The sequence below is a fragment of the Aquarana catesbeiana genome, linkage group LG10 (assembly GCF_042186555.1).
Source record: "Aquarana catesbeiana isolate 2022-GZ linkage group LG10, ASM4218655v1, whole genome shotgun sequence".
NCBI classification, from domain to species: Eukaryota; Metazoa; Chordata; class Amphibia; order Anura; family Ranidae; genus Aquarana; species Aquarana catesbeiana.
Genome location: NC_133333.1, coordinates 254,971,628 through 254,989,394, shown reverse-complemented (window position 1 = coordinate 254,989,394; position 17,767 = coordinate 254,971,628). Strand labels below are relative to the sequence as shown.

The following is a 17,767-nucleotide window of genomic DNA, read 5'->3' as shown; positions in this document are numbered from 1 at the left end:
TTATCCCCTTCGTGACAAATAGAGCTTTCAGGGGAATTCTGCTAGGGTATGTAAACTTATGAGCACAACTGTATATAAAATATAGCTTTTTTTTTTCCGTTCTTTTTTCGTTTATATAATAAAAAATAAAAACCCCAGTGGTGATCAAACGCCACCAAAAGAAAGCTCTATTTATGTGATAAAAATGATAGAAATGTAATTTGGGTACAGTGTTGCATGACCGCACAATCGTGAGCTAATAAAGTAGCAAAAAATGTCCTGGTCACGAAGGGGGTAAAATCTTCTGGAGCTAAAAAGTGGTTAAAAAAAAAAAAAAGGTCAAGAAACTTGAGTATAACACGTCTTTAATCATCGGAGAAGGTAATGAGGTCTATGGCTCATTGTCAAAGATAGCGCCAAGCTTAGAAAGGATCGTTCTCTTCTGAGATATTTCACTCATCAATCAGTTGGATACAAGTTATGAAATATTCTAATATTTTCTGTTTGCCTAAAAAGGTTTACAAAAAAAAATGAATAAAAAAAACCCAAAACTTCCTATAAAAGAAGCTGGCATGGCTCTGGGATGAGTGTCGGCTCCATAGTACCCATTTTAGGAATCTCTCCCCTCTCATTCCTCCTCCTCCTTCTTCCCTGCTGTGAGGTCGGCCGGTATTTAAAGCGGAACGTTACTTTCTATTTACTGGTTTGAAACTTTTTTTTTTTTACATCTCTTCAGGTACTTCCTGGTTTATGGCCTAGGCAAATGTCGTCATACATCCCAGGAGTCTTCATGGGAGGAGGGGCTTTCTCCACTAAGCGCACCTTTCCTGTCTGCGTTAAAGCTGCCGAAGCTAGAAAATATACATTTAAAATGCATAAGGCCTATTTACACACAGTGTGCAGTGTGAACGGCAAGCTTCGACATTTGTAGAGCTTTCAGCAAGCTTTGATGAAGCTTTTAAAGTACCATTCAGCACCAGCAAATCCCCTGCTCAGTAGTACCCCAAAGCTTTGCTGATCCCCCACTTAGTAGTACCCCCAGCTTTGCAGATCCCCGCTCATTAGCGACTCCCCAGCTCTGCTGATCCTCCACTCAGTAGTAACCCCCAGCTCTGCTAATCTCCCCCTCAGTAGTAACCCCCCAGCTTTGCTGTTACCCCGCTCAGTAGTAACCCCCAGCTCTGCTGATCCCCCGCTCAGTAGTAACCCCCAGCTCTGCTGATCCCCCGCTCAGTAGTAACCCCCAGCTCTGCTGATCCCCCGCTCAGTAGTAACCCCCAGCTCTGCTGATCCCCCGCTCAGTAGTAACCCCCAGCTCTGCTGATCCCCCGCTCAGTAGTAACCCCCAGCTCTGCTGATCCCCCGCTCAGTAGTAACCCCCAGCTCTGCAGATCCCCTGCTCTGTAGTAACCCCCAGCTCTGCAGTAACCCCCAGCTCTGCAGATCTCCCACTCAGTAAAAACCCCCAGCTTTGCAGATCCCCCACTCAGTAGTAACCCCCAGCTCTGCTGATCCCCCACTTAGTAGTAACCCCCAGCTCTGCTTATCCACTGCTCAGTAGTAACCCCCAAGCTTTGAGGACCCCCCATGCAGTAGTAACCCCCAGCTCTGCTGATCCCCCGCTCAGTAGTAACCCCCAGCTCTGCTTATCCACTGCTCAGTAGTAACCCCCAAGCTTTGAGGACCCCCCATGCAGTAGTAACCCCCAACTCTGCTGATCCTCTCCTCAGTAGTAACTCCCAGCTCTGCTGATCCCCCGCTCAGTAGTGACCCCCAGCTTTGCTGATCTCCCACTCAGTAGTACTCCCAGCTTTGCTGCAGAGAGGACAGGTTAGGTGATAGTCTGAGATCAGGTTGGTGATGGAGCTCGGGGAAGAGTTGTGGATGGCTTTGCATGTTGTGGAGAATATTTTTAAATTTTATTTCTTGGGCCAATCGAAAGTCGGCAAAGGGACTGGCAGAAATAAAACGATATAAGGCCTGTTTATAAAGACGTGATGTATCAAGATTTAGGTTTAAACCGCCAAATGTCATACTACAATAGTATAAGTAATATAATAAGAAAGTATTTTTTTTATTTATTCATAATAAAATACTATCTTCTTATATTATTTATACTATTATTTTTTAATAGTATAAATAATATAATAAGAAAGTATTATTCTATTATAAATAAATAATAAAAAAAATAATACTATCTTATCATATTTATACTATTATTTTTTAATTGTATAGATAATATAAGAAGAAAGTATTATTTTATTCTAAATAATTAAAATAAATATAAATAAATAATACTAAAATCTTATAAATAATATAATAAGAAAGTATTATTTTATTAAAAATAAATATAAAAAGTAAATAATAATACTCTTACTATTATTTTTTAATTGTATAAGTATAATAAGATAATATTATATATAATAAGATCATATTATAAATCTTAAAGGATTATACTATTTATACTAATATTCTATTTTATTTGATCTTATAAAGGGAGTCCAGGAGGGGATTGAAGAAGAAAGCCCCTTTTATCAATGTAAGTGAAAATGAAAGAACGGATCCCGCCTGTGCTCCATACATTGATGGATCAATATCATATATATAATTCACAGACTATTTATTACCAAATCATAAAAAATGGGATTATCACCGGCTGTAACTAATGTGATATAGATGGTGGGAAGGATTTGTGGCGGTATTTTATCTGCTACACCTGAGTCGCTGTGTGGTGAAGATCGGAGCTCGGCGTGATGAATTTTAATGAAGTGCTCGGCGGATTATTTATAACCGCAATATATTTGTATTATGAAAACACAACAGACGTCTTATCTGCTTCTGTTTAATTATTTATGCTGTTTATGAAATGCAAACGACAGCAATGAAGAGGGGGGGGGGGGGGGGGGGGCAATTCCAAAATTGAAAGCGCGGCTTCGGATGGAACACCCAGAATAGATCCTGGAGGTAAAAAGTAATTTAATTAAAGATTTAATCCAAAAAATGATGCTTCAGTTATAAGTGGCAGAGATCTGATGATTCCCGCTGTTCTGTTCCAGCAACCTCAACCCATCACTGATCACCCTTTACGATCGGGAGCCAGTAGGGCGAGCTACCAATTACATGAGCACCGCGACAGCCAATCACAGCGATCACATCATTGGGAGTCCACCTACCGTCCTTCAGTGTGAAGAACCCCTTTAAAAAAAGTCAGTGGTAAGAGGTTAGGCCCCTCCTGTTACATACTTAATAAATCCAAAAACAGGAGTTGGAACCCCTCGTAATGGGCACAGCGGGTGTACAGACCCGGGAACTCAGCACAGGGATGGTGGGAACCCCTCATAATGGGCACAGCAGATGTACAGACCCGGGAACTCAGCACAGGGATGGTGGGAACCCCTCATAATGGGCACAGCGGGTGTACAGACCCGGGAACTCAGCACAGGGATGGTGGGAACCCCTCATAATGGGCACAGCGGGTGTACAGACCCGGGAACTCAGCACAGGGATGGTGGGAACCCCTCATAATGGGCACAGCGGATGTACAGACCCGGGAACTCAGCACAGGGATGGTGGGAACCCCTCATAATGGGCACAGCGGGTGTACCGACCCGGGAACTCAGCACAGGGATGGCGGGAACTCCTCATAATGGGCACAGCGGGTGTACAGACCCGGGAACTCAGCACAGGGATGGTGGGAACCCCTCATAATGGGCACAGCGGGGGTACAGACCCGGGAACTCAGCACAGGGATGGTGGGAACCCCTCATAATGGGCACAGCAGGTGTACAGACCCGGGAACTCAGCACAGGGATTTCCCCAATAGAATCCCTGAGAAATAGAAGAATGTCAGGTGGCTTAAAGTGGAACTCCAGCTTCCCCTTTCTTCTATGGGTAAACCCAATCAATTATTCCATTGTAAATTGTTATTATATGCAGTTATTTGTATAAGTCCCCAATCTTTTTGATCTTTAACACTTACCGATATTATCATCTTTAAGACAAGAGTAAAGATGGTGTCATTCCTTCAATGAATGACAATAAGTAGACTTTCTACTTACCACAAGCTGGGGGACGGGAAGCGGTTTGAGGTCTTTGCTCAGAGACACGAAGGTGAAGAAGGCGCTGACGGCTCGATATCGCTCCTGGGTGTCACCGACCAGAGTGTCCGCATCTACAAACACCTCAATCTCCATGGATTTGTTGCTGGTGAAGGTAATGCGTCCAGATATGGTGATTATACAACCTGAAACAGAAGAAAAGGGGTTAAGCTTCACAAAATCTTAATCCTAACAATACAACATAGACGTCTCCTAGGAAAAATCCCACTGTGAACTACAATGTGCTACTGTACCTCGGCTTCAAGGGTCCGGCCACCCAGAATTTTTATTTTAGTGTTTGGTAAATGCTGACAGTCTTGTCAATATCTCGGGGTCTTTATTTTTAAGATCTCTGAGTTCCCGAGTCTGTACACCTTTTTTACCCATTATGAGGGGTTCCCACCATCCCTGTGCTGAGTTCCCGGGGTTTGTACACCTGCTGTGCCCATTATGAGGGGTTCCCACTATGCCTGTGCTGAGTTCCCGGGTCTGTACACCTGATGCACCCTTTATGAGGAGTTCCCACCATCCCTGTGCTGAGTTCCCGGGGTTTGTACACCTGCTGCGCCCATTACAAGGAGTTCCCCCCATCCCTGTGATGGGTTACTGGGGTTTGTACACCTGCCGTGCCCATTATGAGGGGTTCCCACCATCCCTGCACCAAGTTATTGGTTCTGCACACCTGAAATTAAACTACAAACAGGTTATCTTTCTTCCAAACTACTGTAAACTACACCTCACCTCTCTGTAATGGAGATAACGAGAGGAAGATGCAATGGTAGTCCTGTACAAGGGTGACAACCATGGTTCCCTCCATAGATACAGTGGAGCAGCCAATCTCAATCCATTTAATACAAAGGAATCCAGTAAACAACTTTCCAGCCTCAGGAAACACCCACTAATCATTAATATATTTACAGCTTATGGTACATTAGCATGATGGCCATTGGGAGGCATGTCCTTTACACTGGTGGCCTGTGAGAAGGACGCCCTTCACACTGGTGACCAGTGGAAAGGACGCCCTTCACACTGGTGACCAGTGGAAAGGACGCCCTTCACACTGGTGACCAGTGGAAAGGACGCCCTTCACACTGGTGACCAGTGGAAAGGACGCCCTTCACACTGGTGACCAGTGGAAAGGACGCCCTTCACACTGGTGACCAGTGGAAAGGACGCCCTTCACACTGGTGACCAGTGGAAAGGACGCCCTTCACACTGGTGACCAGTGGAAAGGACGCCCTTCACACTGGTGACCAGTGGAAAGGACGCCCTTCACACTGGTGACCAGTGGAAAGGACGCCCTTCACACTGGTGACCAGTGGAAAGGACGCCCTTCACACTGGTGACCAGTGGAAAGGACGCCCTTCACACTGGTGACCAGTGGAAAGGACGCCCTTCACACTGGTGACCAGTGGAAAGGACGCCCTTCACACTGGTGACCAGTGGAAAGGAAGCCCTTCACACTGGTGACCAGTGGAAAGGACGCCCTTCATACTAGTGGCCAGAGGGAAGAACACTCCTTACGTCGGTGGCCAGTGGGAAGAACACTCCATACACTGGTGGCCAGTGGGAAGACCACCCCTTACACTGGTGGCCAGTGGGAAGACCACCCCTTACACTGGTGGCCAGTGGGAAGACCACCCCTTACACTGGTGGCCAGTGGGAAGACCACCCCTTACACTGGTGGCCAGTGGGAAGAATACTCCTTACGTTGGTAGCCAGTTGTAGAATTGTTCCTTACGCTGGTGGCCAGTGAGAAGAATGTTCCTTACATTGGAGGTCAATAGGAAGAATCTTTCCTTTATAGATGTCTAAAAAAAATTTTTGTGATTCCTTATCTTCGAGGCAGAAGCTGCTAGCTGCTCATTGCTCAAGGAACCTCTAGAAACCTCTGGCGGAACCCTGATTGAGAAAGACTGCAGTGGAGGAAGTGTTGTCACCTTAGGACATATAGTATGTTGTCACCTTGGAAACATAGTTGGCTTGGCCGCAACTAATGGGAAAGGGGGCTTCTAGGCCATGCAAGGCACTGGAAAAATGTTAGCTGCAATCTAATTGGTTGCCAAATACAGATTGTAATTCTTCTGTGTTTTATAAACCATTCAGAAGGTTCTTTAGTTTTTTTTTTTTCTACAGAAAGAAAAAAAACTGTTCATGCAGCACATTAGTGGTAAAAGCACAATTTGCCAAGCCTAAGAAAAAAAAAAATCTTAGGCATTTCGGTCTATGTAGAGGCAGTGATCTGTCCCATCTTCCTATCCTTCCCGCTGTGTTCCCTCAGACTTCCAGTACCACGGCCACAATAAGAGGATTCTAGTTTGGCAAACGTTGCTGTAAATAAATTTTGGTATGAAAGATTTAAAACACGGCCTTAGCCATTGGGGGAATGTTATATATATATATAAAAAAAACAAGTGCGTGCCAGTTTCCATAATTAAGCAGTGAAGGGATTATATTAGAAAGGAAAGACATGTCACGTACTAAAATCCATTATTAATTTTTAAAAGGGATAAAAGCATTGCTGAACTTTATACATGGTTGGCAGTGCAGGACAGATGGCCTGTTATAAGAAGGATAGAAACACTTCTACAAGACTTTGAAAGAACTCGGTGCTTTTGCTCAGGGGACATGGGAGCTGAGCGAGGCCATGAGCTTCACATTAACAGCTACAGGGGATTCTAGAATGGAATGTGGAAGAGGCAGCCATTATGGGGCAGATGCTTTATCCTCCTGCAAGATAGTCATTGCTATAATGGTATGAAAATCCTTATGGGGATTGGTGAGTTCTGTTAAATCTGAACCTTGGACACCCGAACAGTAATACATTAGACCAGCCATTCTCAACCAGGGTTCAGTGGAACCCTAGGTGGCACAGTCAGGGGTCAGGCTCGGAGACCAGAAGCTATAGCAGTAGAGAGGCTCCTATTGACCAGCAGGATAGGTATACAAGCAGGTCATTCTGGTGGATGACACGGGCTCACCCAAGGTTTGGGATCTAAGCACTAACTGGTATTTACCAGAACTCCTGATCTTGGAGATGGACTTTGCTGCATGTTAATAACAGGTCGCAGTCCTCAGGAATGCCCCACCAGTAGGTGAGCAAGCCAGGGTCCAGTAGCAGATATAGCAGGTACGGATCAAGCAGGTCATGGCGGATGACTGGGGCTCATCCAAGATGTGGGGTCTAAGCACTAACTGGTCTTTCACCAGAGCTCCTAATGGTGGAGATGGGTTTTGCTGTGTGTCAGTACAAGGTCACAGTCCTCAAGATCACCCCACCAGGAAGTGAGCAAGCTGGGATCCAGTAGCAGATATAGCAGGTAGGGATCAAGCAGGTCACGGCGGATGATGGGGGCTCACCTGAGGTTCGGGGTCTAAGCACGAACAGGTATTTACCAGATCTCCTGATAGTGGAGATGGGTTTTGCTGCGTGTTAGTACCAGGTCGCAGTCCTCAGAATCGCCCCACCAAGAGGGGAGCAAGCAAAGTGTAGTCAGTAAACTACCCAAAGGTTGGTAACAAGTGTTACAGGTTGGGATCAAGCAGGAGCGTAGTTGAGGAACAAGCCAAAGGTTGGTAACGAGTAGTAGCAAATACACTAATGGCAGCAGAAATTACAAGAGCAAGATATTGGCTGGAGGGAACACAATAATCTGCCAAACAGGAAGTGCAAAGACATGGCTTAAATAGGAAATTCATGCGAACAGGACAGAAAGGCAAGCTTATCTAAGCAATTAGGCAGGGAGCTGCCCAGCATCTCAGGTGGCTCAGCAAGAAGAGTTACCGCCAGACACAGCAAAGGCCCCGGCTTTTAGACCCTGGCCCTGACACTAGGGTTCCTCCAGAGGTTGCTAGAGGTTCCTTTTGCAGAGGCAAACTGGCTTCCCTTTGATGATGCCTTTATAGTTCTGGGGCCAACAGCACTAGGCAAAGCCAACAACATGACAACAATAATCTTTTTAGCTTTCTGTAGGGGTGAAAGTTTGACTTTTACTGCAATGAGTGTATTCTTCCCAATGATTTAGCTTCAGCAGGCAATCCCCGATGACCTCAAAATTATTTAAAGGGTTCCTCAGAAGAACGACTGCATTAGATGATCATTTTCTAGTATTCAGCTGAAGATCTTGTACATACCTCGTACTCCCAGGGCTTCCCTATGCTGTTACTGTTCTGCTGGTGAGATTTGCAGAAATGTAAGCATCTATGTTTCTATCGGACACAACTGATCCCAGATTGTGGTAAAGGGCCAATCGCAGCTGACCACAATGTAAACAGACTCGCCGGTTATTGGCAGTACTTTCCCAACGCGCTGATGTAAAGAAAGGAGAGCCGGTAACCGGCAAGTGTGATGGGGACATATAGACAGATAATCAGGACACTGATCATCAGTGCAGCCCCTTCAGTGTCAATCAGTGACCATCAGTGCTGCCTAACAGTGCCCATCAATACCTCCTCATCAGTGCCGCCTATCAATGGCTCCTCGTCAGTGCCGCCTATCAGTGCCCATGAGCGCCTTCTTATCAGTGCTGCCTATCAGTGCCCATTAGTGCCGCCAATCAATGTCTCATCAGTGCCCATCAATTCTTCCTCATCAGTGCCCATCAGTGCAGCCTAGCAGTGCCAATCAGTGCAGCCTCATCAAAGCATATCAGTAATAGAGAAAATTACTGATTTGCAAAATTTTAAAACAGAAACTAAAAAAACGTGTTTTTGTTTTTTTTTAATGTTCATTCACAAAGTGTGACAGCGCTGAAAGCTGAAAATTGGTTTGGTCAGGAAGGGGGTGAAAGTGCCCAGTGGTTAAATAATGAACAATTGGTCAAAAGGCATTGGTTCTGGGTGATTCCTGAAGCTGAGAAGATTGGTTTTGGACGATCCCTGAAGCTGAGAAGATTGGTTTTGGGTGATCCCTGAAGCTGGAAGATTGGTTGATTGGTTTTGGGTGACCCTTGAAGCTCAGAATTTTAGATTTCCAATACTTTGTGTTAAACCAGTAATTATAATGACCAGGCTATGCAGACAGTTGTGCTTAATCTCATGGTGGAGATAGCAGGTCTTACCTAGTTCTGCACAAGACATCTTTAATCACGGTGTACATTGATGATCTCCTTCAATCTCTCCCTTCAACAATTTAATCTTGTTGCGTAAACGATGGGGATTATTCACCCTCATCATTTTCACTAAAGACAAGTGTTTATTCAGGAGATCGTTTTAGCTGCAAAATGCCCCCAACTACATGGTTTGTTTTTCTCCCACGTTCTTTGGGGCGTTTCATTGCAGAGAACCAAATCTGCGTTTAATCACAAAGGGATTTGATAAAAGCATATCCTCATGGCTGAAAATACTTTGTGTGACCTAAAGCTAAACAGAGTCAATACCAAGTCAGTTCAAAGAGTATTCTACCATCAGCAAGATCGTGGTAGACTCTTCACCCTTCGCAATAATTGCCAACAGTAACTCCATCCCCTCACTTTTGGCTATTAAATAGTGTACTCTTTGTGTAAATTGGACTCTACTATTCTACAGGATACTGGAGGAAATAAAAATGAATTACATCACAACGGTTACGAAAATCTGAATGATCACTTGACTATTTCAGAGTTTTTCCAGCTCTGCAATGGATAAATACTTCTGTTTTTTGTTATTGCTCAATTTGGGTAATGGGCTAAAAACTATCTGCTCTCTTGGCTCTTTTCAGATGGGTGTGTATACTGTATATATAGGGTTACTTTACTGTTTTAATACATTTTCATTGAGAGTTTTCAAAAATACATTAAAGGAGCACATTTTCAAAAGGTTGAGCAGTAGAAATACAGATATAAAAGATTGGGTAATAGAAGACCGCTCTGCAGAAAAGGTCTACCCTACAAAGTCCATTGTATTATGGAGATGTGGCGGATCTAGCAATTCAAGACCCAAGCTCCTGTATCACTCATATAAGTGGAAGAGCATGTAAGGCCAGCCATACACGTGTCGAATTCAGAACGTCTCCTCTTCTGAAAATCGCACCTTTGAATAATAGTTTGATTTTCGATCATTGGCTAAGTGGGACCACAGCTAGCAGACAATTTTCGTGTGGCCATCCTGCATGTTTGAAATTTTTTTGAAAAACTAATTTATAAATCAATGATGGGAGACTCGTGCAAGAAATATAATCAAAAAAGAAATAGGCAAATAAGCTGTGACCTGGAAAGAAAAGTAGATTTCCGGCCACTAATTTTCGTTTCCGTAACAACATGAGGTGAAGACGAAGGCTTGGTTGGTCGAATTTCGAAATCAACGGTGGCACAATCGGATTACGAAACGCACAAAATTTTTGGTTTTCGATCGACAAAGTGTTCGGAATTTGACCCATGTACGGCCTTGCATAAGACATGTGGCCTGTTAAGCATATTGGATTCAAGAAGAAGGTTGGATTAGAGCCAAGAAATGTATTAATTTGCAGCTGCTCCAGCCACTCCAGCAGCTATGGTGACCATTATGTGTTATGGGGCTCCGAGGACAGTTGGGCAACAAAGAGAAGAGATACGCATTATAAGAGGAAAGAACAGTGAAGAGAGGCGGTTGGGGATGGTTTCATATGGCCTTCTGATCATCTATATATGGTGTACCTATAAGGTAGGCATGCCAAAGGGTCAATAATCAAAATTATTTGGTAAATAGTGTTCCAGTCAATCCAGGTGGTCCATACTAGTTCATACTTGCAAATAGAGTCATTAGGAATCGCAGCCAGTTTTCATGAATGAGAAACCCTGCCATCTTTTGTTCCACTTGCACTTGGGGGTGGAAGACCACTAGACTGTGGAGAGCACCTGTTTGGTCATGGTAAAGGGAAATGTCAAAAGTGGAAATTGGTAGTTGGCACAGTGCTCAACAATCTGGTTCATTAGAGCCCCTTTGGGTTTTTTTGGGGGGGGATTCCAGTTACAGGAATGAAAGAGGGAACCTGAAAGACTGGCATCATCTAAAGCAGAAAAACTGTGGCCCTTTACATGCCTTAATCCGGCCCTTGGAGCCTCATTCCATCTACTGACACCAGTGATGGGACACCATTCCATCCACTGACACCAATAATGGGGCACCATTCCATCCACTGACACCAATGATGGGGCACCATTCCATCCACTGACGCCAATGATGGGACACCATTCCATCCACTGACGCCAATGATGGGGCACTATTCCATTCACTGATACCAATGATTGGGAACCATTTCTCCCACTGACACCAATGATGGGCTACCATTCCATCCACTGATACAAATGACTGGGGTACCACTTCTTCCACAGACACCAATGATGGGGCACCATTCCATCCACTGATACCATAGATTGGGCTACCACTTCTTCCACAGACACCGATGGGGTACCACTTCTTCCACAGACACCAATGATGGGGCACCATTCCATCCACTGATACCATAGATTGGGCTACCACTTCTTCCACAGACACCGATGGGGTACCACTTCTTCCACAGACACCAATGATTGGGGTAACACTTCTTCCACAGACACCAATGAAGGGGTACCACTTTTTCCACAGACACCAATGATGGGGTACCACTTCTTCCACAGACACCAATGATGGGGTACCACTTCTTCCACAGACACCAATGATGGGGTACCACTTCTTCCACAGACACCAATGATGGGGTACCACTTCTCCCACAGTCACCAATGATGGGGTACCACTTCTCCCACAGACACCAATGATGGGGTATCATTCCTCCAACTAAAACCAATGATGGGACCTTGTCTACTCTGACAATGGGACATTTTCTAATCCCACTAGCTACAGTCTGGCCCCCCTAGAGCCTCCCAGAGGTTTCCAGCTGGAAATGGAATTTATAGAGTAGGGAACTCTACTAGAGATACAAGAAAAACAAGGAGAGCCATAATGGACTCACAAATCTAACTCTATAAACTTTCTCGAACATTTTCATTTTCATACTTCCTTCTGTCCGTCTTCCCCTATAATAATTTAAAGCTGCGCAAGAAACTTTAGACGAAAATCATTTGCTGGGAAGTTCTATTAAATTCAGCTGCGGGATATTTTGAGAATACTTAATTAGGAGATGTTTCCGTCCTTTTAAACATTTCCTTTCGGCAGTTTAATGTAATATTTTTTGTAGATTGGGAGTCTACTTCTGCTCCGGACCCTGAAGACACAATAGCTGAATAACAGAAATCATTTTAAATTAATGTTGGTGCATTTAATTTAATATTAGCTGAAATGAGGGGCGATCGTCCTTCTATTTTATTTTATGCACAAGAAAAAAACAAAAAACAAAAAAAAAAAAAAAAACCACAAAATAAAACATAAAACGGTTCAAAAATGTTTTGATTTAAAGTGGTTATAAAGGCAGAAGGTTGCATTATTTGCAGCCCCCCTAATACTTAACTGAGCCCCCTCTTGATCCAGCGATGTCCACGAGTGCCTCGGCTGTCCGGGACGCAGCAGTGGCGCCACTGGCTCCTGCTACTGTCAATCAAACTAAGTTAGCCAATGAGGAGAGAGAGAGAGGGGGTAGGGCCGAACCGCGGCTCCGTGTCTGAATGGATACATGGAGCTGCGGCTTGGGTGCCCCCATAGCAAGCTGCTTGCTATGGGGGCACTCAACAAGAGGGAGGGACCAGGAGCTCCAGAGACCCAAGAAGAGGAGGATCCAGGCTGCTCTGTGCAAAACCAATACAGAGAAGGTAAGTATAACATGTTTGTTATTTTAATAGGGGAAAAAAAAAAAGACAAGACTTTGCAATCACTTTAAAGTGTTACTAAACCCAGGACCCGGCATTCACTATACAGTGCATCTGGAAAGTATTCGGTATTCGAAGTATGTTACAGCCTTATTGCAAAATGGATTAAATTCATTATTTTCCTCAAATTTCTACAAACAGTACCCCATAATGACAACGTGAATCCATAGGCGCCGAATGTAGGACTCGGCCCCGCCCCCCCGCACCCGCATCATTGGATGACCCCCTAGGAGAAGCGCTCTCCTGGAGGGTTACCTTGCGGTCGAGGTTCCGGGTCCAGGATTTGTGTTCATAGATGCTGTAGGACTCGCCCCCCCCCTGGCGCCCGCGTCATTGGATTTTATTGACAGCAGCGGGAGCCAATGCTTGCGCCGCTATCAATCTATCCAATCAAGAGCCGAGACAACGGGGAGAGGGGAAGAGCGTGTCTCCTGCGGGGGAATACAGGACTCAGGTGAGTGAAACCAGGGGGGGGGGGAGGGAGCACCGGTCAGTGACAAAAAAGTTTTTTCACCTTAATGCACAGGATGCATGAGGGTTTACAACCCCTTTAACAGCTACACATGGTCACTAACTCCTCAGCAGTGCGGTCTTGTAGGCACTTAGCCACAGGATCATCGGTTGCCTCCTGCCGATATCCACCAGACTTTGCCTAGTGAGGGAGATGTGCAGCTGGACTATTTCCCACCAACTTCTTCCTGGCTTTATCCAGTGAGCTTCTCCAGACATAACTTTATCCCTGGACGTGGAACTGCAAATATGCCCCCCAAGCTAAGCCTAGCTGGGACCCCCTAATCTTCTTGAAGACCTCCCCCAGGATCCTGTACCGGAACAGAGCCTCTGCACAGTGGTGTCCTCCTGCAGGACTAAGCCCAGGAACACTGCACCCTGCTGCCCAGGCCTCAGGCTACTTATGGACTCTCTCACCACCTTCTGGGCACACCCCCCCAGGGATTGGCTAGAGTTCCATAAATACTCAGGCTGCATGCCCCATCCTTCCTCCCACTATGATTCTAGAAGACATCTCCCGGCTTTGCACTGTGCAGTCATTGTAACAATGAACATTGGAGGAGAGCACCAAGGAATGACCTTGTCAGTGTTGTTCTGCTTCTTTATTGTCAAGATGACTGTGGGCGGGCCAGTGACCAAGATTTACTGCATATCTTCAGAGGAGAAGAGTGAAGTCAGAGAACTGGCTGGGCATTGAGCCTGGCTGAAGAGAAATACAAATCTTATAGCAGGTAGGACCGTTCCCTTTTGAGTACTTTGCTGGAGTTAAGCTTTAATGTCTTTAATAATGATTCCTAATTAATTAATTACTCCTAAATGAAGTTCAGGTGCTTGCCTCATCAGAACGCTGAACGTTAATAATTGTGGAAGTGTGAATGGGAGAGAAATGAGATCGATGAATGCTTTGCCTAGAGATCATATATTTGGCAGGCATCCCAGATACAAGGCACAGTATCAGATTTAAGGGTAGTCCCTTGGGCAATTTTAGGAGACTAAATAAATGTTATTGAAGTATAGTTGTATACACAGTTTGAACTCCTATATTACTGTCTATTACACCAACTGATTCACCCGACAATCTACCCACGGGGGGGTGACAAATCTCTGAACCGTGACTGCGTATATGCTATTTGTGGCATGAATTGCAGTCTTTGAAACTGTCCACTTAAAGCGGACCTTCACCCTCCCGAGAAAGATCTCCATCCCTCCTCGCTTCCTCTGCAGGAATAGGGCTTTTTTCCCCCTTTAGTTGAAGTCTCTCTTTTTTATTTTTATTGAAAGTCCGCCCCAGATCCCCATGCACGTCACTCGCCTTAGGAGAATGACGTGCACACTGCCCGCTGTGCCTTCCTGGGATATGTACATCACATACCCCAGGAGGCATAGCCTTTCATTGAAAAACAGGAGGAGGGGACGGGCCTATTGTTGCATCATCTAGAGGCCCACCCGCTGGTCCCGGAAGAGTCAGCAGGCCTCTCGATGATGTCGGAGAGGACATGGCGGCTCGGAATGGAGCTGTGGCCGGGCATGAGATGATCTCAGCGGGTCAACGCTGGATCTACTGGATGGGCGAGTATCTGAAATGTGCCGATACCACCATCAGGTAAGCCTTGCAAAAAAAATAAAATGGGGAGGTCGGCCACAGTTCCTCTTTAAATCCAAGCAGAATATTATATATATATTATATATATATATATATATATATATATATATATATATATATATATATATATATAAACAGCTTCTGGATTGTCTACTTTGCCCCACCCTGTGCCTCGCTACTGGTTTGAGGTGCTACTCACAGTGACAAACCAATAGTGTGGCACAGGAACATGGGCGGAACTAGCAAATCAGTCACTATCTGGTCTGCTGCCTCCTTCCTCTGCTATCTGCAGGAGTCACTTTTGACTAATAATGAGCTCCGGCGTGTTCTCAAGCTACACTTGCCGAGCCTGCCAGGAACTCGGCACTGCATAGCGCTAATCACAGGCAGTAAGACATTTCCTGATGTGAGGCTGCAGAGGTTGGCGCAGCGCAGTGCCGACATCCTGGCGGGCTCAGCCCATGCAGCTTGCAAACACGCCGGAGCTCATCCTTACTTCTGACAGGTTTTTTTTAACACCAAGAGTTAAAAAGGTGACAGGCGAGGGAGCTCCAGCACACAGACTGTGATTGACAGCTTCAGCTATGTTCATGTGAGCTGTGTGTGGGTCCCTTCCCTCCAATCAGCTCTCAGAGCTCTCCTAACTGATCTAACTTCAGCTCTCCGCCCCCTGCTTTTTTGGAGCTGAGAGATCCTGTGTGCATTCTGCACTTTGAAAGGATGTAGGGGAAAAAACAACTATAGATAAACTGGTACAACTTATGTGGGAGGATTTGTTTCATCTCTGTGTATCACCTGAGGCCAGTCACTTCACTGGGTACAGTTAAAGGTTTGCAACAACTTTAACTTATTCCGTAGTTAAGGGCCCCTCCTTTACCGGAAGTGACCTATTGCATTTCTGGCAGGCCCCCAATATAAGGTGGGTAAAGCCTAGGAGGGAAAAGCATTGTGGTGTACCTTGGACAGGAAAGATGTAGCAGAGGACAAAATAAAAGCCAAAAAATTCTGACAAACACCAAGCATTGATTGTTTAAGAATGGATGGCCATCAGTTGGGATTTGGCCCAGAAGTTGATTGACAGCATACCAGAGCAAACTACAGAGGTCTTGAAAAAGAAGGGTCAACACTGCAAATATCGACTCTTTGCATAAACTTGTCCTCGTCTAACAAGCCGTGCCTCGCTATTGGTTTGGAGAAGCTGCCCATCACAGTGATGAGCCAATACGGTGGAACAGAATAGCATCAATAGTTGGTGATCCCAGGAACTGGTTAATATCTGGATATTTGTTATGAGGGCTCCATATGCACAGTACAGAAAAGCAGACCCAACATAGGCATAAGTCCAATCCTGACTGGTTCTCTTCAAAGTAAATGTGTCAAGTGCAGGTGGAACCTTTGCAGGCCTCCTGAGGAAATCCTAGTTGCCTGGCTGTGTAATTTTTTTAATCACAAACACAGAACAAGCATGCTTTAAATGAGTGTCCCAATGGCCTATCTCCATACTTGCAGAAGGTCAGTGACCTAGAGAGTATTGAAGCCAAAGCATTAGCATGACAGCCAAGGAACTGGCATTTTTTTAAAGCGGCAATGGCAGCCTTCCTGATTCTCTCATTGCAGAGTAACATTGAGCTTTGGGCATCACTTTGCAATGATTGTAAAAAGTCAGAGGTTGACATTACAGCGACATTGTGTCAGGTTCAATTGTAACTTAACTAGACACCCAACATGTGACCTCTAGGTGCCAATCAATTCATCTATGGTGGAGTGGAGCAGAGGCAATGAAGGGAAGATCGGGCTCCATAGGCATCATATGAATGAGTCAGTCTTCCTCGGTTTCTTTCTTCCTTTCCTTTTATATTGCCATATGTTAAATCAATGTATAGTTTCTTGAAACATATTAGAAGACATCCAGTTACAAAGGACTTCTTTACAAACAGCCGTTGTCTATTGAGCATGGAACATGGATGGTCATTAATGAGCGTTCTTGCTTTCCCCTTGGGGCATGGACTCCATCTCTTGACTTAGCTGTTTATTGCAAACTATGCCACTCATTGTAGCAAGTCTTCAAAACACTGCATGTAATCAATATCTTCAATAAAAATATATACAATGAACAAGTCAGTTTCGTCAGAGAGAGACAAGCTCAGCAGTGCAGTGAAGGGAGACAGGACATTCCCTGCAAGACATCTGTAATCTATAGTCAGCTTGATTCTCACTTCTACCTCCTCCACAAATTGGCCTTTAGTAGAGTTACTCGTTTTTTGAAGTGGAAATTATTCAAAATGTTAAAGCGGACCTTCAGTTATTTTTTTCATCTTTCCATCTATTAAATCTTCTGCTTTTGTTGTTGTTTTAACTTTGGATAGTAAAACATTTTTTTTTTCTGCCAGTAAATACCTTATACAGCCCACTTTCCTGTTTCTTGTCTGGTCATTAGCCTAGGGTGATGACATCATGTACAGCTCTCTCTCACTTTCGTGATGAGTCATAAGAGGGCCAATGAGAGCTGCAGAGCTGGAGGTGTGCCTCTGTGTGCATGTGTAAATCCAGGAAGTGAACAGGCAGCAGCTTCAGCTGCCCACAGTTAAAATGGATGCAGCCAGACTTAGTGGAGGGAGATTTCTGCAGCATATTTGGCAAGTGCAGAATCACAGTATATATAAAATAATATGCAAAGTGGTTGTAGGGAAGCTTCAGAATGGCAAAGATGTTTTATTACAAATTATGTGAGCAGACTGCAGTTCCCCTTTAAATGTACCTAGTTGGTAGGTTGGACTGGTTGCCACTTTTTTGTACAGTTGGTTAAATTGGGTGTGGGGTTG

The 17,767-nt window shown here is 44.8% G+C and overlaps 1 protein-coding gene across 4 annotated transcripts in view; it reads right to left on the bottom strand.

Moving 5' to 3' along the window:
* ACOT7 (acyl-CoA thioesterase 7) overlaps nucleotides 1-17,767 on the bottom strand; it is a 242,841-nt gene that overhangs the window by 41,561 nt on the left and 183,513 nt on the right. For all 4 annotated transcript variants that reach the window (XM_073603660.1, XM_073603659.1, XM_073603658.1 and 1 more), the window contains one exon: nucleotides 4,038-4,222. In XM_073603660.1, the coding sequence (XP_073459761.1) occupies nucleotides 4,038-4,222 (185 nt within the window). The remainder of the gene's footprint in view (nucleotides 1-4,037; nucleotides 4,223-17,767) is intronic.